The sequence below is a fragment of the Protopterus annectens genome, chromosome 9.part0 (genome assembly GCF_019279795.1).
Source record: "Protopterus annectens isolate FY-2018-M chromosome 9.part0, PAN1.0, whole genome shotgun sequence".
In the NCBI taxonomy this organism is placed as follows: domain Eukaryota; kingdom Metazoa; phylum Chordata; order Ceratodontiformes; family Protopteridae; genus Protopterus; species Protopterus annectens.
The window spans coordinates 1,109,172,299-1,109,198,178 of NC_056743.1; the positions used below are offsets into that span (position 1 = coordinate 1,109,172,299).

General features: G+C 39.6%; 1 protein-coding gene across 5 annotated transcripts in view; it reads right to left on the minus strand.

Moving 5' to 3' along the window:
• The window catches only part of ZNF385A (zinc finger protein 385A), a 1,202,383-nt gene that overhangs the window by 304,340 nt on the left and 872,163 nt on the right, over positions 1–25,880 (minus strand). For 4 of the 5 annotated variants that reach the window (XM_044083966.1, XM_044083965.1, XM_044083964.1 and 1 more), the window contains one exon: positions 5,803–5,853. The exons of the other annotated variant lie outside the window; for it this stretch is intronic. In XM_044083966.1, coding sequence (XP_043939901.1) covers positions 5,803–5,853 — 51 coding nt within the window. The remainder of the gene's footprint in view (positions 1–5,802; positions 5,854–25,880) is intronic. 5 annotated transcript variants of the gene reach the window in all.

Genomic DNA, 25,880 nt, shown 5'->3' on the forward strand with positions numbered 1-25,880 from the left:
CCACAGTAAAATTGACCGGCATTTGAATTTCAAACTTCATGTTCTTCAGAATACATAGTAGCACAACCTTTTTTTCTAGCAATTTTCTAAGTTTATAAGATGAATATTTTAAATTTGTCCCTATTTTTGGGACTGTATTCCCCCATTATTGGCTTCGTCCAGGTTTTTGTGCTAAGGTTGACAGCTATGGCAAGAACTGAATTCACTGAATATGGACTGTAGAATTGTGCATATTTACTGATAAAGGTGCACTGTAGAATTGTGCATATTTACTGATAATGGTGGACTGTAGAATTGTGCATATTTACTAATAATGGTGGACTGTGGAATTGTGCATATTTACTAATAATGGTGGACTGTAGAATTGTGTATATTTACTAATAATGGTGGACTGTGGAAGTCTGAGTAGACTTTTTTATGATAAATGTTCTCAACTGGGCAGTTTTGCCATTATGGGTGCATATGGTTTGTTTCATTGCTTACTGGAAAAATGTTCAAAACACCCTCTAACAAGTGTACTGTATTGTACAAGGAATATAATTTTAGTACAATGAGGAAGGTGTATCAAAGAGCACATGTATGTTTCATATGCAAGGGGCCTATGATTCAAAAACAGCCCAAAATTAATCTTTATCTGCCACTGGCAAAATGCATTTTCTTTGAATGTGGGTTTCAATGCTGTTTCAATGAATGTGAGTTTCAAGGGCAGAGAAGTTTTAATGCTAAGTTTTCATTGTGAGACTGCATTGCTTTGTTTAACAGATGACTTAATGTTTGTGCTGTAAAATACAAAATAAAACTTTCAAATGAAGTCCAACTCATCATTGAAGTAAAGCAGTATGCACATTAGTGTTTATGGTAAATGGAGTGAAATAGCCAAGTAATGGTTCATTGGAATGGCTGCAAAGGCTCCATTCAACCATTATTTTGTTGGGGGGGGGGCAGCAAACTCAGACAGGCCCAGCTGAACTATACCTCCCAACTGTCCAGATTTTCAAAGAATGAATAGATTTTTGCTTCTTATTTTTGGTTTGTTGTTCATAAAATTTGTAGTTTTAATTCCTAAATGATTTGCCAGAAGTCACTAAATAATACGTTTCAGACTTCATAACCTTCATAAAAATGCATGTTAAAGTAAGAGCCGTTCTATCAACTGTCTCAATTTATACAAGAGCAATTTTTAGTACTGTTTATATGTGCCCCCAATATATTTGGCCTTGTTCAGATTTACTGCATTAACAGGTTGAGAGGTACATGCAAATAAATTGCTTTATAGAATTAGGCATAGCCAACCTCTCAACTGTCCCCAATTTTGGCTCAAAATGTTGCTCTTCCCCCTAATAATCCCTCCGCAAAATAGCAATTTTGGAAGAAAACATGGAGGGTTTACAATTAAGAAATAACTGTAATAATCAAAGTTATAGATTACTTGAAATGCATGTAGATTCTTTTATTTTGTCAGCTGCTCAAGGTAGCAGTACTAATATTAAAGTGTCCCTTCTTTGACAGGTAGCAGCTGTATTGTGTGTCTATTTTATATTTTTGCATCACACTTTTGGTCCATTTTTCATAAAATTGTGTTTTTGGCAAATTAGTGACAAATCACTAAAGACTGAAGTTAGAAAATGACAGACATTTGAGTTTCAGATTTTATACCCTTCAGAAAATTCATACTAATGCAAGACCTATTCTATTATCTTTCTAAGTTTATTAGAGCAATATTTAAAAATTGTCCTTATTGTTGTGCCTTTGTCCCACTTCTGTGTATGGCTTTGTCCAGATTTCTTGCTCTTGAGGTTGAGAGGTATGACAAATGTGTCAGGGCCATCACAGTCAGCCAGAGAGATTTCAAATTGTGACATGCTTGTTGCACCCCACTCCCCCATGTAGTGACTCTGGATGTGTCCAAGTAAGGCAAGGAGTAGTTGTATCTACCTTGGATGGGGAGGACACACTGCATAAGTACTACAGTGGCTTTTCATCTGTCCTTGATTTTGCAGAATGGTCTGTTTTCTGTCATATTTTGTACTGTTGATTTATGCTTATTACTCAGATTTATGCTTATTACTCAAAGTGCCTGTTGCTCTGTGTTTAAGTAGCAATGCTTTAATGACCATAAGGTAAGCTTGTCTGACATCGTAAGATGCAAGTAAGCTTTAATAAGCATACTGTTAAAGAATTGCCAACATTGAAAGCCTTTCTGTTGTTGCCATGCAGAGAATACTTGACTAGATGATGTATAAGCCTTGGGTATTAAAGGACAGGATTCCATTATTTTAAAAAGCTCATTACACTTGTTGGAGACTTCCAGTCATCTCTACAGACTTTACCCGTAAACTAAACAGAATGCCAATCATGTGTGGTCCATAACCTGTACAGTAATCCTTTAAGCAATGTATCTTGAGCTTGTGTCTTGTTTGCTTTTCATTTTTTACTTTTATCATGTTTTCCCCATGAAACAAGTTGTCAGGCAGCAGGCCTTTTTTGGATAAGAAACATTTTTACAAGTGGGGGCATCACATAGATTTCTACTTTCAGCATGTTACTTGGTACTTTAATAAAGCTGAATATATTATAATTAGGACTGCAGTGCAAGGAGAAGTGGTTTGAGTTGAGTGCTTCTGGTTTTTCTTATACTTGATTTTGACTGGCATTCCAGTAATGTATTTAAAAAGTAATTTATTTTTTCATGCCTCACAACCTTTTGTTTCCATCTAGATATTAAGTAAGCTGTCATGCAGCCAATGCATTGAAATATTTTTATTCTTCTACACTTATTTTTGTCTTGATTGGACTTTCATAATGATGGTTTGCCACCCAAAGCAGCGTATTTAATTAAAGTTAGTTTTTTTGTGGTTTTGTGCATAGCTCCTCCCCTTTATGGTTGACCACACCCCTTCCCATTGACCCCACCCATTCAGCGTCTCCTGCAGCCCCCCTGTGATTTGAAGTCACCAGCCGCCACTGCATTTTAGGTGAAGGGAAGATTTCACACAGAACCCAAGTTTTACTTCTACGTGAAGCTAGCATGGAAAGCTTAAACATATCTTTCTGCATGGTCTTAAGGTGCTTGCATGCTAGTTTCTTTACCCCCCATATATGGACTGTTATCTTGTCGTAGTTATCCTTGTTGGTAAACAGGATGTTTAGGGCACTAGTTACGTCCACTGTCTTGGCTCCTCAGATGCAGCTGTTACCCTGAGGCAGTCCATTATAGTAAGTGTGGAGTCTTGTGTGCCTAACAATGAAAACATCAATAACTAGGTAGCTTCCAGCTGCTGAATTATGCCCATCAGACAAGGGAGTGGTGACATGTTGATGTTAGTATTGATGTGAAGATATGCAGGGTAGATATAAGAAAGGATTTACACTGATAACTACCCTTAAGAGCTCTAGAAAGTTTGGGTAGAGTTTTTTTTTTTTTTACAGAGTCAAACTAAAAAACAGTTTTGTCTTACTAGTATAATGATGTTGCATTTGCATAGGTGGGGGGGTGTCTGTGTTATGCTGACTTCAAGCCCTTGGACTGTCATAAGGATGCCTCCAATTAGCTAAATATGTCCAACTCTCACAGATGCAGTTTGAGGATGAAATAAAAGTTCATTATCAGTCAGCATGACACAGTTTTTAAACTGTCTTAAGACAGCAAGTGCTAGACTGTTAACAATGGAAGGAGAGGGCGATCTCCTACCACTCCCTGATGCCTAGTATTGATGTACAAAAAGGATCCTGACAGAAAGTAAAAAAGACTATCAAGGTGACTATACAATTTTGGGGGCTATAGAGGGGTTTATACAATTTTGGGCTATGGCGGTGTTAAAAGAACTCACTATGGCGGGGTTAAAAGAACTCACATTTAAGACGAACAGTTAAGGGGAAAAAATAAGCACATAAGCAAAATTTTGTAGCCAGCAGCATCCATGGTACCAATCTCCAAAAAATAGTTTCTCTTTGCTTTTAGCCTTTCTCTCCGCACAGTAACAAATACACCAGCACCCCTACAACAAAACACCCATATCATCAGGAGTATAACTGAGATTGTATTACAGATATAATGAACACACTTGTACAAGGAAGTGTAGGAGCTGCTCGTGTGAACATTTGCCAACTACTAAATACCAATTCCAGTAATCTTTTTACCACATCATTTTGGACAAAATACTTCTGCAGACATTACAGAAGACTAAAAGTCAGCCTTCAATTCTTCATTTTTAGGTATGAATCATGTAAAACCCCATTTAAAACTATACTTTTTTACTCTGACTACCTGTAAAAAGGAAAAAAAATATTCCTCCTGTTTACACAGACATGTGCCCTAAAAACAATGCTTAGTATTAGTCTCCCCTCCCACACTACCCCAGTGAAAATTATATAATCAACTCCAATGTTTCTACTCCTCAAGAAAAAGGAGTTACTTTGTGCAGAAACCTCAGTCAATGAATGTGTCATCTAAGTGCCTGTATAAAACTGCAGTAATGTAGAGGTGATCCTAGAACCATTATCTTTCTGCCATTCTTAAAAGTTTAGTAGAACTTCAGCAATGCACTCAAAAGGAAACACATTATGCTGCTAAAGTTTCATTAATCTGCCAGTAATTATGATTTACAACACATAGGTGTACATTCAAAATAAAAATCCCACTCTGGAATGAATACAGAAACAATGCCTGCCAATCATCCTGTTTGTCACCAAGAAATGAGTACCGTAACACCATAAAAATGAACAAGCAAAATTATCAAGAACAGAAATCCTGTATCTAAGAAGCAATGGAGTGTATTGAATATCATTGTCTGAGTCACAGGCATGCTCTCAGCAACATTCTGTCAGCATGCCATATAAACAACAACAACAAAAAAAAAACAATATGCAACCCATTAACATGAATCATATGACTCAAGACTATAAACTCCAGTGACTTGAAAAAATGTAGATTAATTCTGCAATGAATTCAAGCAGATATTCACACCACAGCAAAATAGATTAAGCAATTTAATTATTGAGCAATTTAATAGTCGGAAAAGCTCATGTCATGCATTTGGATCACACGCACATTAGAAAAAACAAACAAGTTGAGGGTATTTCCTGTTAATGCCAACAGGAAATGCATGAGCACCGGATGAGTTTTTTCAGCTAAAACTTATCAAAAAAATATTGTGTTTGAAATAAAACATCTCTAGTTTTCAAAAACAGGGGAAAAGATAAATTTGAAAAAATGTAAAACCACTGTCTGCCTTCTTGATAGTTTCATTAAAAATGGAAAATCCTTGCTCATGTAAATGTGTTCCTGTTATGGCATTCATCGACAAGTCAATGTGTGGAATGCACAGCATGTTGAAAACAAAGAAAGTGGCACAGATGATGGAATGTTGCTAAGATCCCTCTTGCGAGAAGAAGGCTAAATTTTGGAAGTTATCTGACAGAGACACCGATTGTGGACAAACAGAAGTCATGCAATTTACACTCAACAAAATACCTAGAACAAAGAGATCTTTATTTTCCAAACTCTGAGCATTGCAAGAGAAAAACTAGCAAGGAAGATCAGTTAAATACACACTCAAAGCTCAGGGGAAGACACACCCATCTGTGTTGGATGGGCAGAAAAGGTAAAAAAAACAGCCATGGCAATCCTTCTCAGTCCATGATAGCCTCCTTGCAGAGGCCACAGTGGATCCGAGAGACTGCATGTTGTTACATGGAACACAATTAGGGCCAAAGCAGAAGAAACACAACAAAGACATGGAGTTATATGAAAACTAGACCACAGGGCTGACACCAGGCCAGCTAGGTGAAGGGGCCACAAACCTGTTTGTACTGTCTGTCCTGTAGATGGTGCACTCCATCGCACTGAATGTTCTAATCAAAACAAAAAACACAAAGTCATGCAAGACAAATTAGTTTTAAATTTGGCCAGCTTTTCTGAGTTCTGTCTAAAATCCTTTATAACCACAAACAATTCATTGATCTCAAACTTCTTCCAAACTTTTATTCATTAAACTAAAACAATGAGTGAAAAGGTCACACAGAAAAAAACAATCAGTAAAAACCAAAAGAAAAATCTAGCAAGGCTAGCAAGGCTAGAATTTCCAGTGCTTGATTCCTTAAACCTCTTGTATTAGAGGCAACATGAGATATATGCAAATGACCCCTTAAGGACATCTCGTATTTCAGCTATATGGCAATTCTGAATGATTATGACTTTTTTCTTTTTAAGTCTATTTATGGACAGATTCAGGCCAATAAATACAGTGTTTGGCCTTATTGGCCTGAATTTTTCCATAAATAAACTTAAAAGGAAAAACGTCATGAAATTCAGAATTGCCATATAGCTGAAACACATGATGTCCTAAAAGGGTCATTTACATATATCCCATGTTGCCTCTAATAGAACAGGTTTAAGGAAACTTTTATTCATGGAAAATTGTTCTGTGAGAAAGTGTAAGCAGCATGTTACCAAAGGTTTCCAACAAACTCATGCAGTATCATATGACATTATGCATTCCTTTGCATTTCATAAATCTTAATGTTTTTACTTCTACAACACTAGCTCCTCTGTAGGCTGCAAGAAAGTTCGTAGCTCCTCTGTTGGTTGCCACAAAGTTCATGCTGCCTTTTGGGTGACAGTTATCAGTGTCACAGATGCAGCAGCAAAACTAGTGGTCTAGACACAAACAATATTTAGAAATGAATTAAGTTTGTCATTAATCAGCTGGGAAAGGTCTATATTGGAATGAGCTCTCCAAAAACCTCATTTTAACTCTATTGAAAATAAGATTCATCTGCAATTAGATCATTGGCCCCTTTTGGTTACACACAGTATTGCAGCTGGAAGGCCCCTGGCATGTCATGGCTGCCTTGAATTTAAACATGCATATTTGTGACTCTTGCAATGATCTAGATATTATCATTTATGTGATTCAAGGAAATATAGATGGGAGAAAATTGCTAAGCAACTCAAAATTCTATCATTTGGCAAGGCTGCCTGTATACATTATAGTGCTGTGTCATAATTCATTTAATTCACACAAGGCAGACATCAAATATGGAACTTATGAAATGGATACCTTAATGAACCCAACGGTATCAGTGTCAACATATATATTCTTTGCGTTAATCTGTACTTAATAGTGCTTATACATTATGAATTTTCCTTTTCTGCTTTGTATGGGTCTTGACGATAATGGGGACCTAGGAATCCAACTTACTTACCTGTAAATTGAAAACAAAGCAATACATTTCAAGATGTCTAAGGTCTTCGCTACTTGTAGTAAAAGTATGTATAGCACCATATGAATGATAGGGAACAGCCAACAACTGATGAAGCACAGTCAAAGCTCACTGGAAACTGTATATAAAATAGGTATGTAGGGGAGATAACACTACCAATTACTAGGGTAAAAAGGATCTTGGTGTACAAGTATCTTATGCTTTTACGTTGGTAGAAAATCAAAATGAGATGGTACACATTGAATTGTATTACAAGGAGAGGAGAAGCAATATTATTACACTGAGAACAAATTGTGAACCCTCACCTGAAACACCATGCATTTTCAGGAACTGAATCTTAGAAATTCAATGGATGGGGAGGGTGGTTAGTTGATGGGGTCACTATGGCGAAAGACAAAATGAAGCATAATGGGGGAACAGAAAGGTTGTAGCTGAGGTTCATTGTAAACTGCAGAAAATTGCATTTGAGCCATAATGACCCTGTTAAGAAGTATGAACTAGGTAGAGTGGAACTGATGGTGGCAGAACAGGAAACCCATCTGGGAATGTCTGCCACATACTGACTGGCTCACAGAGAGCAGGGTGAAAGAGAGTGGCATCAGAAAACAGAATGCCGGGATATATTCTCAGAACATGGGGTGAACAAAAAATGTAAAGATGCATTCAAAGAGGTATGCAACAGCTAGAAATACGGTAAACAGAAATGTAGGGAAAGGCAGAAGGTAAAACGCTAAAGCATTTAAAAGGGAAGACTAGATAAGCCAGGTTTCTATGTCTGCCACAATGTAATGGATGGATTTTTAGAAAATGTGCCTCTAAGTACACAAAGTGAAACACTGCTCATAATAAACGTTAATAAATCAGATGAGAAAAGGCACTCAAGTTACACATCTATTTCAACTAAAGAAGCTCAACAGCAGAGAAAGAATAAGGCAACTTAAAAGCAAATATAAGGGAGTGTTGCTTCACTGGGAAAGTGAATCATGCTTAAAACAAACTTCCTATACAGGTAGCAAAGACAAACATATGAAAATTTGAAGGGCAGATGGGATACAGGTGACATACTGCAGTGTGTGAGGAGTGTGGAAGGGAAGAGTTTGAGTAATAGCATAGGCTACCAGAAGAAAACAGGCAAGGAAAAGTAATGTTGTGGGAAGTTTGGGAAGAGGGCAAATGGCTCTAGCATGGACAAAATGTTTCAGAATGGAGTCAGATAAGGATGTTAAGTATTTTAGGGCTGCTACTAAGGTAAATTTAAAACTAAGCAGTGAAGAAAGCATAACATTCTAGACTATTCCTAAAACTAATAAATCATTCATGTGGCAGAAATGAACAGTTACAACCACAAACCTATAGCGACTGAAAATTACAGGTTAGCTTATTAATGCAAAGTTACAAACTTGTGTAAGTGAGCGAGGACCTAATTCTGATCCACTAACTTTGGGACTGTGCAAGTCACACAACATATTCATGTTTCATTTTCTTCCTTTGACATTTATTAAACAAGAATTCTGCGTGGATGTTAGTGTATTTTAGCTTTTAGATTTTTGCATAGTTTTAGGAAATTCTTACTTTTTTTACTGTAGGTTTGTTTGCCATTGTGTAAGGTATTTTTGATTTATGGAGAAGCCTTGCATGTCTTCTGATTCAGATGACAGCGATGCATTTAAACCCATACCCTGAGCAAACATGGCTGTTTAACTACAGTGGCCTGTATCCATCAAAAAGAGATTCAATTTGCATTTATTTTCTACCTGCAGTGTTAGAAAAATAGACACATTAGACCTGGTAAGAGTAGTGTATCTGCCGATATTGTTCATGACCTGTGTTTGAATAGCAGTTTAGAAGTCACATGTTCCATCCAGTCGTTGGAATATCGAGCACCTTTCGAATCCACAGTTTTGTCCTCCTTAACTGAATCTGGGTGAAACACGTGCTTTGTTAATACAGCACAGTGAGGACTGTGATGGCATATCCTAGACCTCATAAGCATATAGAGCCAGAGGCATATTGTGGGAAGGAGATTCAGCACTTTTGTCCTACACTATGGCCATTGTGCCTCTGCAACCTGCAGACAGATGAAAAACAAGAGGAATGGGGACAGAGACTTCTGTTTTCCTCCCCTTCTTCTTACATTCAGTAGTCACAGGTGCTGGCTTCAAAATGACCGATCTTTTAGGGGGATGGAATAAGCATCAGTGAGTAAAAGACCAGGTATATCCATATGATCAGTTGGAAGGATCAAAAATCTTGCTTAAAACAGATTCACTCCCATATGTGAAGCACTCTGCGGAGCTCTTTATATAATCTTATTACAGAATACACAAGCAATCAGTTTTGTAATAAATGTGATGCAACAGAAAAGACTGGCACTGTTTGTCCAAAAAATACAATGTATTTTGTATAATCATATCAGGGTTTAGAAGTGTAGGCTGGGATTTGAAAAATCAGTCTAAACTCATGTTCTAAAACACTGACAGCCCAGGGCAGGGTAGTGGGTCTGGCTGCAGCAGGGGACTGGAGAGATAACATAGTGGATTATGGTCAGTAGTGCATTTCAAGCTGACCACCATATGAAAGGGGCCATGCTGCTCTCATCACAATACTGATTAATGGGTAATGGCAGGATACAGTGCCAATTTAAATTCATAACATGGTGATTGGTAAGGTAGGGCATGCAGCCCAGTCTAGCTAAAGCAGTGGGTGAAATATATGATTCAGCTCAAGGTTGCACACACACACACACACACACACACACACACACACACACACACACACACACACATCAGCATTGCAAGCTGAACATTTAGCACATATGAAGTGAATACAAGCTACATTTCCTGCATATTGTTATAGTAACTCACCTATGTAAATATAGTTATTTCATGAAGTTAAATTGGCATAGTTTTTATTTCACTGAATGAAAACTAACTAGCTGTAGAGCCACATATTCTTTTGCAAAACTTTCTGATTGCCATCTGATAAAATAAATAAATCCACAAGTCACTCCACAGGCACTTGCTACCTCAGCTATTCTCCTTCTCAGGATATATATATATATATATATATATATATATATATATATATATATATATATATATATATATACACTTAGAATAAAATCTAAGTGCTTGAGGAGTGACTTGTAGATTTATTTGTTTTTTTGTTTATTGCTGAGTTTTATTTGTTGGTCTTTTGTGATGCTAGCTCATAACACCTGGTTGTTGGGTGCAAAATGGACCTCATCAATGAAGGGGCACAATAAATCACTCTGTGACTCTGCGTGCTTCAATAACCCTCAAACGAAATATTCCTGAAGGGTCTCTTTGGAGGTCTTTTTCTAAATAATAGTTTGTGAGTCCCACTGGTTATGCGCAAATGTTGGGCTTCATAATAAAACTTCTGAATCAGTTCTGCATTGCTGAGATGTGTCTCTTAAAAATAATTACTGCGCATCTCATTATTGTAATGCTGAGGTTAGCTGTGTCAGGGATGACTGGGTGGAAGGAAAAATCAAGGGGGAGCTGCAAACCATCATCACCATATCTAGGAGTGAGGGGTTAGGGTGCTGCTTAGACTTGCACTGAGAGGGGTGCCATTGTGTGCTGTGTCCTGCACATATCTATAACTCCCCAAAATGCCTCTCACATTTCCTGATGTTATATTTGGTACATATCCTTAGCTTAGTTTACCAATGATGTATGCAGGACATTATCAGATTCCAGCTATAAAAAGTGCTCACTATTATGGTTAACTTTTACTCTATTTCCTTTGTGTTGTTGATTTCAGTATTATGTTTCCTACACCTCTTATCTTCTCTGTGCAGCCTATCTAAACTGCACTACCAGATTTTCAACCTTTCAGGCTTCATCATTCTCTTATCCAAATTTCAAAGCAACAACATTTGTTGACATTTTGTTTAGTGATTACTGTTTGCACATAAACCATCTAAACCTGATTTTTTAAGAATTCAGGCAAGTTGTGCAGTAGGACTTTAAGAGGAAAAATCCAATTCAGATCAACATGATTACATATAAACAAGAAAGCAAGTAAATGTGTTACTGTGACATATGTAGTGTTACAAGTATCTTTGAGTCAAAAGGGTTAATTTTAGAAAAGTATCTGCTACTTTTAGTTTCTGGAAGTTCTTGTGCTATATCCTTTCAGAAGACTTACGTTTGCTAAGCACACACACACACACACACACACACACACACACACACACACACGTGTGCACACTCACACATGCACATGCACGCACACATGGACACACACACACATACACAAACTCAAAGAAGAAATGGACCAGATTAAGCAATATTTAGTTATTGTTTAATAACAGTAAATAACCCACACATTAATTAAGAGGTTTGAATGGATAATCTCACTGTGATTATTACAGATTAGGTTAGGAAACATATAAAATAAGCACTTGAAACACAGAAACATGCAATATATTTAACACTATCTGTAAAATGACAACAGTAACAATGGACTTCCTGGGCTTGTATAAAAACCTTGGGAATTAAACATTCTTCAGAAAATATAAAAACATGGCAATAGTAGAAAAATCAAAAACAGTAATGATAATGTATTTGGAAGAAAAGAAAAACAGAACCGAGATGGTAGGACACATATGCTGTGCAGAGAACTACAGAAAAAAATCTGTAGCCAAGTAATGATCATACGGGAAGTGATAAGAGGGATTACTATGGCAGGAGGAGGACAGACAAGTACGGATTAGTTGTACGTGAGGCTGAAGAGAGCTAGAACAGGTGCAAGTGAGATTTACTTAAATGTGTTTTCCAAGCCTGAAACTCTAAGCATAATCTTGGGGCTGGAGGTGGTGCGGAAGATAATAGAGACTGAATAGCAATGGAACAGTTCTCAAGAGGGAATGGGACTGACATGCATAGGAAATGAGAATCTATGACCAGCCTCTGCTTTCCAAGCCTGAAACTCGAAGCATAATCTTGGGGCTGGAGGTGGTGCGGAAGATGGTAGAGACTGAATAGCAATGGAAGAGCTCTCAAGAGGGAATGGAACTGACATGTATAGGAAATGAGAATCTATGACCAGTTATTAACTAATACAAATGGCAGTGCCGGTACAATGTAAAAGGACAACTAGCTTGTAAAACAGAGAGGAAAAATGATATTCAATCACATCGTGATCTTTACTGAATTTTTAACTTGTAATAATGATGCGTACTGCCCTCCTGCATGATTTCAGTGGCAGTGATGTCTCCCCGACGTAATTATAGAGGATCACAGAGAACACTGTAGTAAGAACATTTAATATAGTAATATCTCTCCACCAACTTGCAGTGAGAGCAGCCTGATTTCCAACTTTTTTGACAGCCTCTGATGAGTGTCAGTTTGTTTTAGAGTATTATGTTTTATTAGTATTATTATAACTAGTAATAGTATCCATTTTTTTTACAACCCTTTAAGTTAGAGTTGAATATAAGGGTTTAAAGAATAGTTTGTTCAGTGCTTATTTATGACTCAGAATTTTATTTCTAAACTACTGTTTTTACCTGTTTGTGTGATTTTGGTCATGTGTGACTTATAACACATGTAAACATGCTGACAGCATTCACTATCTACAGTTCTCACTATCTACTGATCCTGTAGGTACAATTAGCAACTTACTTATTTACATTTGTTTTCTTGAAGTCTGACTTACAGCTACACCATGTCATAGAGAAATACCATAATTAAATAATCTGAACAGGGTTCTAAGGTTCTGACTTGTTAATTAGATGTTTTCTGCACCAAGGGTGCAGGGTTTGAACCTTTCCATCTTCATTTGCTTACTGTGCAACCTTGAACAAGTCACTTAACCAAACTTTGGGACAGTTGGGAATTTGGGCTGGGTTCCTTCATGGTCTGCTGGACTGCATGCCTACTACCTACGAACTTATAAGATTTCACAGAAAGGCATGTAGAGGAATAGATTTAAATGGAATGTCTTAAGAATATTACTTAAAGTGTGTTATTTTTGCATGTGGCACTCAAAATTAAAATGGGTTATGCAATTTAAGAATTACTAGGCATAACTAGGAGTGTCCATTAGACAAACCTAATGTCAGTGATATTTAGATCTATGAAAGACTTTCAGCAAGAGTTTAAAAGTAATAAGCGGATACATTGTGGTGTTACTTAGTAGAATATTCCAGAGGGAAGCCGCAGTAAAACTGTATTTTCTAACACAGTTTATGAGATTTTTGGGAGTCCAGAGTAATGACAAAGTAAAGTATTACATGATGGCCTTGTCTTTGTCAAACAGCAGCCCATGCAGCTGTGATGCCAGACGAAGGCCATAAGTAACATATTGTTTCTAGATTAATTTACTGGAGTGTGTGCTAGCTGCATTATGACAAAAGGTCACCAACATATGACCATTCCCAAAAGTGCAAAGCTGTATAAGTAAGAAATGGCATATTTAGAATGCCATTTTAATAGCAGGGGTGCACTGCAGATTCAGCACAGAGGGCACCTAAGCTAGAAAGCTTACATTTTATAGAGCTTACCCACTGCGTAGAACCAGTACTAAGATCTCATGTGAGTTTGCAAAAAGTTTAGTTGACATGAAGATCTCACAAGCTTGCTAAAAATTTGAATGGCATCAGTAACTGCATGGAAAAGAAAAGCGACATACTTTGCTCCGTGTAACAATGCCAACTTTTTTAAGAATAGCATTCAAAAGTGTTTGCCGTACCCTTAGTCTGTCATGTTGCACAAAATGAGAGCATTTAAAAAATAACACAACACAATTTAAATGCTGCTGAAGATACCCCTTGTGATTTTACCATTACAACATTACACTTAAAAATTCCAGAGCAACCACAGACTTATTCTGAAGTCTAAAAGAAAAAAAGGGAAAAAGAAGAAAAAAGTCTTTAAGGACCACATATTGAAAACAGATGAAACAGCACATGCTAGAGGCACGTCTGTATCTCTAAGGCATTTAGGCAATTGGAAAGTTAGTCACATCTGAGAAGTCCTGACAATTCATCTTCTGAAAACATATGCACAAATAAAGTGTGGTGCAGTCTTGAAATATTTATCTGTGACTTCATTTCACTTCAGCTGTTAATTACACATCAACTACTGTTTTAAGTGGTTTTGAATTTGTTGTGGAGCATTTTTGCCCTGGGCCTCAGCTGAAAATAGGCCATAGGTTCACAGGTTGGTACTAGGCTATCGGCCCTAGGGCCTATACAAGCCTAGCCATAACAATTCCCTGGCTATTTCTTCCCACACTATTTACTTCCCTGGACCCCTGTCTAGCAGGGCGACTGACGTGATCCAAAGGGTAAATTTCCTTTCTCCCATCCAATCATCACGGTTCCTTTCGAAGAGGGCCAAAGAGGCATTCTGCTTGACATGTATGGGCAGTCTATTCCAGAGTATGGGGAGTCTCTGGGTCAGGAACCTATCCCTCTAGCATGTTTTGTTTATTGTGATGACAATAAAGCCATTGGCTCAGTCTGACTTTCCTGGTTATACAAGGACAAATAAATAAATTGTAAAATTTACTGCTAACAGATAAATATTGCTCCATGCATATACGCAACCCCCCACACAAGTGTGACTTATAAATATACAATACATGGCACAGGTTTAAGTTATTTCCATAGGATGGATAATAGCCTGGCATCCTTACAACAGGTGGTTTTGTATCCACGCCCCTTGGCTTTCAAATAGTCTACAGATCAAGTCAATGGTGCATTATTTTATGGTTCACAGCCAATTTCACAGTTCCCCAAATTATTAAATATGTTCCTTCATAATGGTACAGGGAGACCTTTTTCCAGCAAAGTCATTATGACAACGCAAGTGCATTCAGCACAAATAAAAAAGAAAAAGACTCAGCAACTAGTACAAATTTACCCAAGCGTCTATAGAAAGCTGACAGGTAAATTGTGGTGTAGTTATAAGCAACATATGTATGCATTTATGCAGAAATTGTGAGATTGCATATGTTTCTAAATTCATATTTAGACTAGGGCACAGGAAGTGGGATGCCATAATGAGTAAAAAGGGTCTAGAGGGCCATCAGATTATGAACAGTTTAACACTACAGGGCACTCATCGGAGACTGAAGAAAGGCATGTTCTATGCTATGAGTGATGCAGTTATGACCATGCTGGGGATTCAGGACTGCTTGCAGTGGTACATATTCTGGCACATGCAAATAGACTCAGTGCTGAATATCCATGGCACCAATTTGCACCATAAATGCCAAAATAAATGCATGTTTTCCTTTGCAGACTTTGACAATGTAGTATCCATTCTCTCCTTTTTATCAGTATTGATCTTTACACAGTGATGTGCTATATCTGTTTAGCATGCCAAGTATAACCATATCACTATACACAGACTGTGCCATAATAGAGCCCATTTCATGATATGGCCTGTCTCTCTATCACTTCAGCACTGTTAGACCGATTCTCCTACATGATACTTTTGAATGCCTCCACTGAGTAGTGTGTGCTCAGTATCCATCTACTGGAATGAAAGAGAATCCGATCAAAAAATTTCACTGGAATATCAAATACATAATCAGTTTAGTAAAACAGGCCTAAAATGGCGACACTGCCCTTACACTAAGAGCTGCTTTATTGGTTCTACTTGGTGCTCTGACAACTTTTGACACATTAAAAACTGAAATGTTTTCAGTTTGTGTTTTTATCCTTTTCAAGCTAAAATGGAAATTTTGAGCAAAGTAGGAATTTCCCAGGTTAAGATTTGGTAATAAAAAAAGTATAACACACAATAAAAACGGGACTTACAAAATATACTAAGGAAGTCCTGATACTACAGTATTTGCATTGTAACCTATCTTGCCAACAGTAGAAGCTGAGAAGTGGTAGAAATGACCTGTATCACTTAAAGCTGAGACAGCTGAGAAGAACTGCATGTCTGACAACTGTTCATCATCTCCAAAATAAGAGGTGAACACAAATTTGGTATCCAGTAGCACCTCTCCCTATGAGGTTAAATATATACAAGCTTACCTGCATTACGTCAAAGGGTGTACTCTGTCAAAATTGCAAGGGAAGGCCAAATAACACATTCAAACACATCCTACTATATCTATCAAAGTAGTGCTCCTGACACTATGCTGACCATAGAGTATATAAGGACTTGGATGTGAAACTAGCTGTTATCTACCAACTGATTTTGTAAGTCTTCAGTAAAGGCTAGGAAGATATCTGGATTATGATACCCTCTTAAGAAAAAAAAAAAAAAGACTGAACATTGAGAAACCAAGGAAAAAGAGGGTTCAAATCCTGAAAAAGATAAGGAGCCTGAGGGTCCAGTGGATCTGAACCTTCACAGAGAACACTGTTAAAAGTTTACAAGAAATGTAAAGAGATGTTACTTGCTCTGTTGCTATGGAGTTAAGGCATGGGAAAGGAAGCTACAAAATGTTAAAAGTCAAGGAAAATGAAGAGGAAATGAGGCAGCTGTTGTGACATGTCACTTCACTGGTGATAGACGATCCTTTTGTTAAAGAAACAGAAAGGATTTCCTCCAAAAACTACAAAAGATGCCAGCCTATTCATCAATGGCACATCAAAAGGCGCTGAGGGCTGTAATCACTTGGAAATCATAACAAGCTGGCTGGCAAGTTGTTTGAGGGAGTATATAACACAGGCATGCTGACTTCTTTACTAACTGTAGGAGACTTCAAAGAGCATTTACTGTGTTTCTTTGCTTCAGCTGACATGGCACGCACACTAAAACTGTGTCTGCAGTAAGAAAAAATGGATTAAAATAAATGGTTTTGACTTTTTTCTTTCCCTGGACTCATCATGCAAAACATGGTGCAAGAATAAGGCACCTAATGAAGAGCAAAAATTATTATGGGCCCTGAAGTAGCTCAAGTAGTTCACTGTTTCCAGCAATACAATGAAAATAGTGTACTTGTCTAAAAGGTGGCACTACTAGAAACCACAACATGCAGGTGTATTTGTCTAAAATGTGGCACTGCCACGAACCACAACAGGCAGGTGTATTTGTTTAAAATGCAGCACTCTTATGAAAGTACAGTTGTGTACATTTAACATAAATGTAGATGTTCGAGTGCATTCACTGTTGCAGTCATAACATTTGGGTTACCTGCTTGCAGTAGCCCTCAGTCGGCCTGATTATCAAAGTCTTGGGTCCTGCATTGGTTGCTGTCTCATCTTCCATGATGTCAGGTAGTCGGGGGTATAAAGCATGCAGCCAATGCCATTACATAAGTTTTTCTTGCCCCAGATGTCAGGTGCCCTCCTAATGGGAAGCAATTAAATAAATACACAAGGTTATACCTACAACAAAAAAGCAAACACACCAAAAATTTTTAAGCATAGTAAAAAAGGAATAGAGATATAGCCAAAAGAAGTCAGGGGGTGGAGGGAGGGTAACCAGGACTGCAACAGTGAATACACTCAAACATCTACATTTATGGTAAGTGTACACAACTGTACTATGTTCTTCGTGTTTCACTGTTGCAGTCATCACATTTGGGTAGATTCCCAAAGCTAAGGATGAGAGGTGTAATTTAGATAGCATTAGGACCAGCTATAAGGCCCTGCAAGACTGCAGTGGCAAAACCAGCTCTGGATTTAGAGAAAATTGGTAAATGGTAATGCTTGGTGAAAGTATGTACAGAACTCCAGGTAGCAGCTTCTAGGATGTCCCTGGTAGGGACACCTCTGAGAAAGGCTGCAGAGGTAGATGCAGCCCTGGTTGAATGTGGTCTTATCCCCTGTGGGATAGGTTTTCCATGGTGCTTATAGCAGACATGAATGCAATGGCCTATCTATTTAGAAATGGTTTGTTTTGAAATGGCCTTCTCCTCTGCCCCTGCAGCAAATGCCACCAGTAGCTGTTCGGATTTCCTGAGAGGTTTAGCCCTGTCCAAGTAATATCTAAGTTGTCTGTGCACATCTAAGGAGTGCAGTATACATTCCCCTTTGTTTTGTGGATTAGAAAAGAAGGTTGGCAAATGAATGGACTGATTAAGAGCCACACTGGATACTACCTTGAGCATGAAGAAGGGGATTGGTCCAGATGGACACCCTGTCCACATGAAAGATGATGAAAGGCTCCACTGCCATGAGGGCCTGTAATTCAGACACCCTTCTTGCTGAAGTGATGGCTAAAAGGAAGGCTGTCTTCCAAGAAAGGAATTTCAACTCTGCATTTGCAACTAGCTCAAGGAGGTAGAGTAAGTTTTTCCAATACAAAGTTAAGGTCTCAGTCTGGAGTAGGGGCTCCCCTGGGTGGTCTTAAGTTTTTGGCCCCTTTGAGGAACTGCTTGAGCAGTGGATGAGAGAAGATAGGTGGTTCTGTGTTGTAATGAGCTGAAATGGCTGAGGCATGAACTTTGATGGAGGAAAAAGAAAGGCCCTTGTGAAGCATCTCAATTAAGTATTGAAGAAACTGAGGTAAATTGGGCACTGCTGTGCTCATCCCCTGAGTTTGGTTCCAGGAACAGAATCTTTTCCATTTTTCAGCATAAAATTTTCTAGTACTAAGCCTCCTTGCCTCCAGAATGACATTCAACACTTTTACTGTGGGATGGTAACAGAGAGATCATAATTAGCCAGGTTGTCAAGTTCAGGGTTTAAAGCTGAGGGTGCAGAATCTTACCCTTCTGCTGGGACAGCAGGGTAGGAGTTTGAGGCAGGTGCCATGGTGCCAGCAGTGACACACTGCAAGAGGGGGTACCAGTGCTGGCATGGCCAGTCTGGTGCAATCAGTATCATCCTTGGTTTGTCTTGTTTGATCTTTAGTAGTACCTTGGAGAGGAGAGGCAGAGGAGGAAAGGCATAAACTGATAGATTTTTCCAGGTGAAGGACAGGGCATCCAATTTCCAAGCTTGTTTGTGGGGAATCCTTGTGCAGAATTTGTCCAATTGTTAGTTCTGGGGGGGAGAAAAACAGGTCTATCTCTGGGCTCCCCATCTGTTTATCAACATGTTGAATGTCTTTGGTTCCAGTTTCCACTCGTGTGGGTCCATGAGATTTCTGCTTAGATTGTCTGCCAGTGTATTTAGCTTTGTATTTAGCTTTGCTGGCAGGGATTGAGCCTGTAGGTGCACTTGGTAGCTCAAGGCTGTGTTCCACTGCAGAGAGGGTATAAGTGGGTTCCCCCCCTGCTTCTACCACATAACAGTGGTGTTGTCCATCTTTACCATTAACTGTCCTGGAAGAATGTGGTCCTTGAAGGCTGTAAGAGCATTCTGTACAGCTAACATTTCTTTTTGATTGATATGTAGGTGCATTTGACTTGGGTTCCATTTGCCCTGAATGCACCTCCCTGCCAAGTGAGCCCCCCATGCATAGTCTGATGCGCCTGTGGTTAGGGTTTGGGCAGCAGGGAGTAGAGTGAATATCAGTCCCTTTTTTTGGTGGCAGGCTTCTGCCCACCAAAGGAACTCTAACTGTAGGCATAGTAGGATAGGAATCATTGCTTCTAGATCCTGAGAATGTTGACACCATAGGCTTTTTAGATACCACTGTAGTTTCCTCATATGCAGTCTTGCATATGGAATTAGGAGAATGCAGGAGGCCATGAACCCCAAGGCTTGCAGTATTTGTCTTGCAGATAACAGGGTCTTTGTGGCCATTAGTTTGAAGTAAGCTGTCAAATGAACTTGTTTCTCTGGTGTGAGGAAAGCAATCTGGGAAGTTGTGTTCAAGCTTGCTCCCAGGAATACAATTTGTTGGCAGGGTACAAGATGTGATTTCTTTTCGTTTATGGTGTACCCTAAAGAAGTTAGCGCTTTATGTACAAACGCCAGATGATTCAATAGTATGTCCTGGCTTTCTGCCTGAATTAGACAATCGTCCAGGTATGGGTATATTTGAATATTTCTTTGCCTGCAAAATGCAATGACTGGAGCTAGGCACTTTGTGAATAGCCTGGGCGCAGTAGATGAACCAAAAGGCAGTGCAAGATTCTGTGATTGGGATGTGCAGGTAGGCTTCCTTTAAATCCAGTGTTGCCAACCAGGCATCCTTGCCTAGCATAGGAAGCAACTGGTGAAGAGTTAGCATCTTAAATTTTGGTATCACCAAAAAAGTGTTTAGGATAGAGAGGTCCAGGATAGGACACCAGGAGTTGTCTTTTCTGGGCACCAGAAAAAGTCTTGAGTAAAAACCTTGTCCCCTTTCCTCTTCTGGAACAGTTTGAATAGGCCTTATACTTAAGAGAGAGAGAACTTGCTTTTGAGCCTCTGCCCACTGATTTATGGTTACATCTGGCCAACCATTTGGGGTTGGTAAAGTGTGGAAGTGGAATCTGTATCCTTGGGAAACTATATTTAAAACCCATTTGTCCTGGGTAATGAGTTCCCAGTTTTTTACCTGCAGAGCAATCTTTCCCCCTGAAGGAGCAGTCAGTTGAGAAGGGCTTGGAAGTTTTAAAGTTACGTCATTGAGACAATTTACCATGGGGGGGGGGGGTTTACGACTCCCTGCTTTGGAAGTGGGAGCCCCCCACTGCTTAATCCTGTGCGTGCCTTGGAACTGAAGCCTGAGTGGTCTGCTGGTTCTGGTTTTGGACTTAGAAGGCCTGGAAGAGACAGGAAAGGACCAATTCTTAGAGGGCCCATGCCTGCTAAATCTTGGAGGCTGCACTTGCAGGAAATTTTTAACAGTTTGCATAGATTTAGCATTTTCCTCCATCTTTTTAAGTACTTCTTCTGCTTTGTTGCCAAACAGGTGGTCCTGGTGTAAGGGAGCATTCAACAATTTAGCTTTAACATGAGCTGGCAAAGATTTCTCCTTAATCCAAGCATGCCTTCTAAGTGCAGACCCAGTAACAGCAGCCCTGCAAGATGCCTCTAGTGAATCAAAACCACACTGCAACGTATGTTTTCCAACCTGTTCAGCAGAATGCATTAAATCCTGTAAATCCTTATTTTCAACACAGTCAGGAATCAACATCATTTTCTGTTTAAGCAATCCATTAATATGTTGTTGGTACTTTAACATATGAAACTGGCAATTTAAGGCCCTAATGGCCAAGGTTGCAGAAGTGTATACCTTCTTATCACATCTATCACATCTTATCACATCTATCCAGCACCCTGGAATCTCTGTCAGAGGAGATAGGATTTTTGGCAGTAGTAGCCTTTATGCCCTTAGGTCCCTGCGAAATGGTCTCAAGATCCACAGTAGAATTTTTTTTAAAAAAGGAACTTGTGAGAGTCAGGAACCCTGAAATATCTATCTGGTTTTCTGGGAGCAGGAGGTAAGGAGTCAGGGGCCAAGCTAGACTCCGTAAAGGCATCATCAACAATGTCCAGTACAGGGGGGATAGCTAAAGGCCTGTGTTGGGGCAGGAGTAAGAAATCCCTAAGCCTCTTTTTAGAGTCAGAGTAATCCTGGCTTTCCCAGCGAAAATGCTCCCTGAGAGTATGCAAGGTTTCACCAAAAGAGAAATCCTCTGGAGGGGAAGCAGAGGGAATGGAGTCCTCTGCATCAGAATCCTCATAGGTAGATAAGGATAAATCCTGGTCATCAGAAGAAACAGAAATTTCAGAATCCTGATCAGAAGAATCATAACCAAATTCAGTCCTAGGTCTCTTAGAGGGGGAAGGTTGGCTTCCACTGATTAAAGTAATAAGGTCTTCAGCCATTCTTATAATTTGTTTTTTAAGCAAAGAGGCCTTACCATGCCGTCTGGGTGTCGGTTTTCTAGGCATGGATCAAGTTTTAGGCCTTGAAGAAGAGGATGGCGTTGGTTTAATATGCAAGTAAGTAGGCCTGAATACACCCTCAGAAGCCGGTGCCTGCACAGCGCCTCTGGACCGATCCAAGGTAGAGACATCCGCAGGTTCCACAGTTGAAGCATCTCATGGCATACCGGACTCCGAATGGGTCTCAGAAGAGGTCTGTGAATCTGAAGTAGTGGGTATCAGGGGCTGCGAAAGCACCTCACTGAGTACTGTAGAAATGGCGACTAGCTTAGGAGAAGCGTCGTCTGCAGCTTTGTACCTAGGCAGCCTGTCTCACTTTATCTTTGCATTTTTTCGGAATGTCGGTAGTCGGGTGGCTTTCTGAAGCCATATCTGGATAATTGAACTGAGTACCAAAATATTTAGAAGCATAAATATACTGACGATGAATAGTTTGTTGTTTAAATAAAGCACAAAGTCGACAGCGAGGTACGTCGTGGTCAGGGTCTTGGCAAGGAATACAGTACGAGTGAAAATCTTTATGAGGTATTTGCTTTCCACAAGAAATACAATTATTAACTTTTACTGACATTGGTTCAGAGCAAGAAAAAGTTTCCCCAACAGGGTACTTAGCTTTAGTTGAAGACTTCGATTCTGAAACTCAAAAATGAAAATTTCAGGAGTCGGCCAACCAGCACTTGCGAACTGCTTCTGCTTCTGCTTCATGCACCGCACAGCAAGAAAGACTGATGTAATGGTGTCAGCTGCATGCTTTATACCCCTGACTACCTGATGTCATGGAAGATGAGACAGCAACCAACACAGGACCCAAGACTTGGATAATCAGGCCGACTGAGGGCTACTGCAAGCAGATAACCCAAATGTGATGACTGCAACAGTGAAACACGAAGAACATCCACAACATGTAGTTTAATTGGTCTAGAAATCTGAAGATGACATACACTTCAGTATTTATTAGCATAACTTCCCTCTTCCTGCTCTTCTATAGCAGTTACTACTTTCTTCTCCAGTGCTCATACCCAGTATTAATTTATACACCTGCCCAGATGATAACAGATCTGATGCCTTATCTTAAATTAACTATATTACGTCCATGTCTTTATTGTCAACTGCATCTGTCATACTCTTGTAATTTCTTTCATCGCCTCACTGACTGTTGCTGATGTAAATATGATTTATATTTGATCTTGTTTGACTTTTATTGTAAATAATGCATTTTTGTTTAATGTTTTATACTGCAATGTACCATGTTATGGTAATAAGTCTAATTTCTAATTTACAGATTTTCTACCTGAGCCTCCACTTCAAAATGGGGTCATACACATTTATATTACCCTGGTTAACAAACACAGCTGAATAAATTAACAAATACTGATAAATACACACACACATATGTAAAACTGACAGCAGAAGCTGTAAAGTGTACAAAAAGTACCGTTATGTGCTCTTACCATAAATGTAGATGTTTGAGTGTATTCACTGTTGTAGTCCTGACTTGTAGGATTTCCTGCTGTGGAAGCCCTTGGCCAGCCCGACTAACAGAGTAAAAATCTCCCTCCTCCTAAGGCTGGCCGATGACCTTGTCTGACGTCAGTATGCTTGGGGGGATCTGTATTAGTTTGGCAAAGTCACTGTACAGTGACCACACATTCATCGGCTCACATTTAGCGAAAATCACTTCCGCAATTCACTGAATACTCCCAGGGCAAAGAAATAGTTGCCCCACAACACAAGAGACCCAAATCTATCTAAATCTAACCCACACCCTTCCTAACTATATATACCAACTCCAAGATTGTAGTACAGTGGAAAAAAGGGTAAAGTTATGCTGCAGGGAAAGTATTCAGCGAATTGCAGAAGTGATTTTTGCTGAATACGGGTCGATGAATGTGTGTTCACTGAAGAGTGACTTCGGCAAACTAATACAGACCCTGATTGTGTATAAGGGCAGCCAGCCAACACCATTACATCAGTTTTTTTCTTGCTCCTTAGAAAGTAGGAGCCCCCAGGATGAAGTATACGTAGGGGGCAAAGGTAGAAAAAGGGGCCTGGAGGGTCCTCTGGATAGTGCAGAAAATAGAAACAGACTACTACTGTAGGCAAAAAGGGGGAAGAAGGCAGGGAAAGAAGACTGCAACAGTGAAAACACTCGAACATGTACATTTATGGTAAGTGTACATAACTGTATTATGTTCTTGACTTTTTCACTGTTACAGTCCTGACTTGTGGCATGATTCCCAAAGCAGAAATGAGGTGGAGGGTACATTCTGGAGAAGAGAGAATGCCCTGCAAGATGGAAGTGGTAAATCCTGCTCTAGACATGCAGAAGGCTGATAGTGGTAGTTTTTGGTAAAGGTATGACCAGGTTGCAGCTTCCAAAATGTCCTTGGCAACACTCCTTTCAGGAGGGCAGAGGAGGTAACAGTGGCACTAGTAGAGTGAGTCTTTATAGATTCAGGAGGCTTTTTTGCCATGATGGCTGTAGCAAAATGAAATACAGTGGGAGATCCACTTGAAATTCTGTTTGGAGACTGGTTTCCCTTCAGAGCTAGTGGCAAAGGACACACAGAGTTGGTATGAATTCCTGAAAGATTTAGTTCTGTGAAGATAGCAGTGAAGCTGTCTGTGCACATCCAAGGAGTGAAGGATTATTTCCCCGCCTGTTCTGAGGCTTGGGGAAGAAGGTGGGCAAGTGTATAGCTTGATTCAAGGATGTGTCTGTGACCACCTTAGGCATAAAGAATGGATTATTCCTAAGTGATACTGCAGGTTCAGGGGGGAGCGGGATAGCTTCAGTTTTTCTAGAACAAAAGTGAGGTCCCATGGAGGTGTGGGTTGTCTTCTGTGAGGTCTGAGGTGGACCACTCCCCTAAGGAATTGTTTCAGCAGGGGTTGGGAAAAGACAGGAGGAAGAATAGGGATGTTGCCGGAAATGGCAGAGGCATGAGTTTTGATGGAAAAAAAATGATAGGCCTCTGTCAACTAGGGTAGACAGGTGATCTAAACTGACAGAGATATTGGCTACATTAGGATTGAGGCCTTGGTGCTGACACCAACTGGAGAATCTTTTCCACTTGGCTGAGTATGATTTCCTAGTACTAGGTCTTCTAGCCTCTTTGAGAATGTTGTGAACTTGTCTACTTAGGGTGAGCTCAGAGTAGTATTTTGTGGAATTATCCAGACTGAGAGTTTTTAGGGTCTGTAGGATGGGATGCACAAACCTATCCTTGCCTGAGTCAGAATGTCCACTCTCTGAGGTAACTGCCACTGTTTTTCTTTGGAGAAACTCAGTAGCAGAGGATATTGGTGCTGCTGGGGCCAGTCTGGGGCTATCAGGATGACCCCTGGGTCTTCTTCCCTGATTTTTAGGACACTTGGAAGAAGAAGGAGGAAGCAGGTAGCTCCAAAGGAAGGAGAATGCATCTGTCCTCCAGGCTGTGGGTAGCTTGCTCCTGGAACAGAATCCTTTCATTTGAACACTTTCTTTGGTGGCAAAGAGGTCTATCTGTGGGGATCCCCATTTCTGGACTATGCTGAGAAATGTTCCCTGAGGCAGAGGCCACTTGTGGGGATCAATCAAGTTCCTACTGAGATGATCTGCTAGAGTGTTTTGAGCCCCTGGGAGGTATTATACCATGAAGGGCAACCCCAGAGAGTGAGCTGTCTCCCAGACCTGCATCATCAACAAAGAGGTTAAGAGTGGGTGCCCCCTTGTTTATGTACCACACAACTGTGCTGTTTTTTGTTTTGACAAACAGGACCCCTGGTTTCCACTGATCTTTGAAAGTCACTAGGCCTTTCTGCACTGCGATCAGTTCCTTCTAATATATGTGCTTGTTTTGAACGGATATTCCCATCTGCCCTGGGATTGAAGGTGTTGGAAATGAGCCCCCAAGGCTGTCTCTGAAGCATCTGTGGTTAAAGTTTGGTCCTAAGGGATGAACCT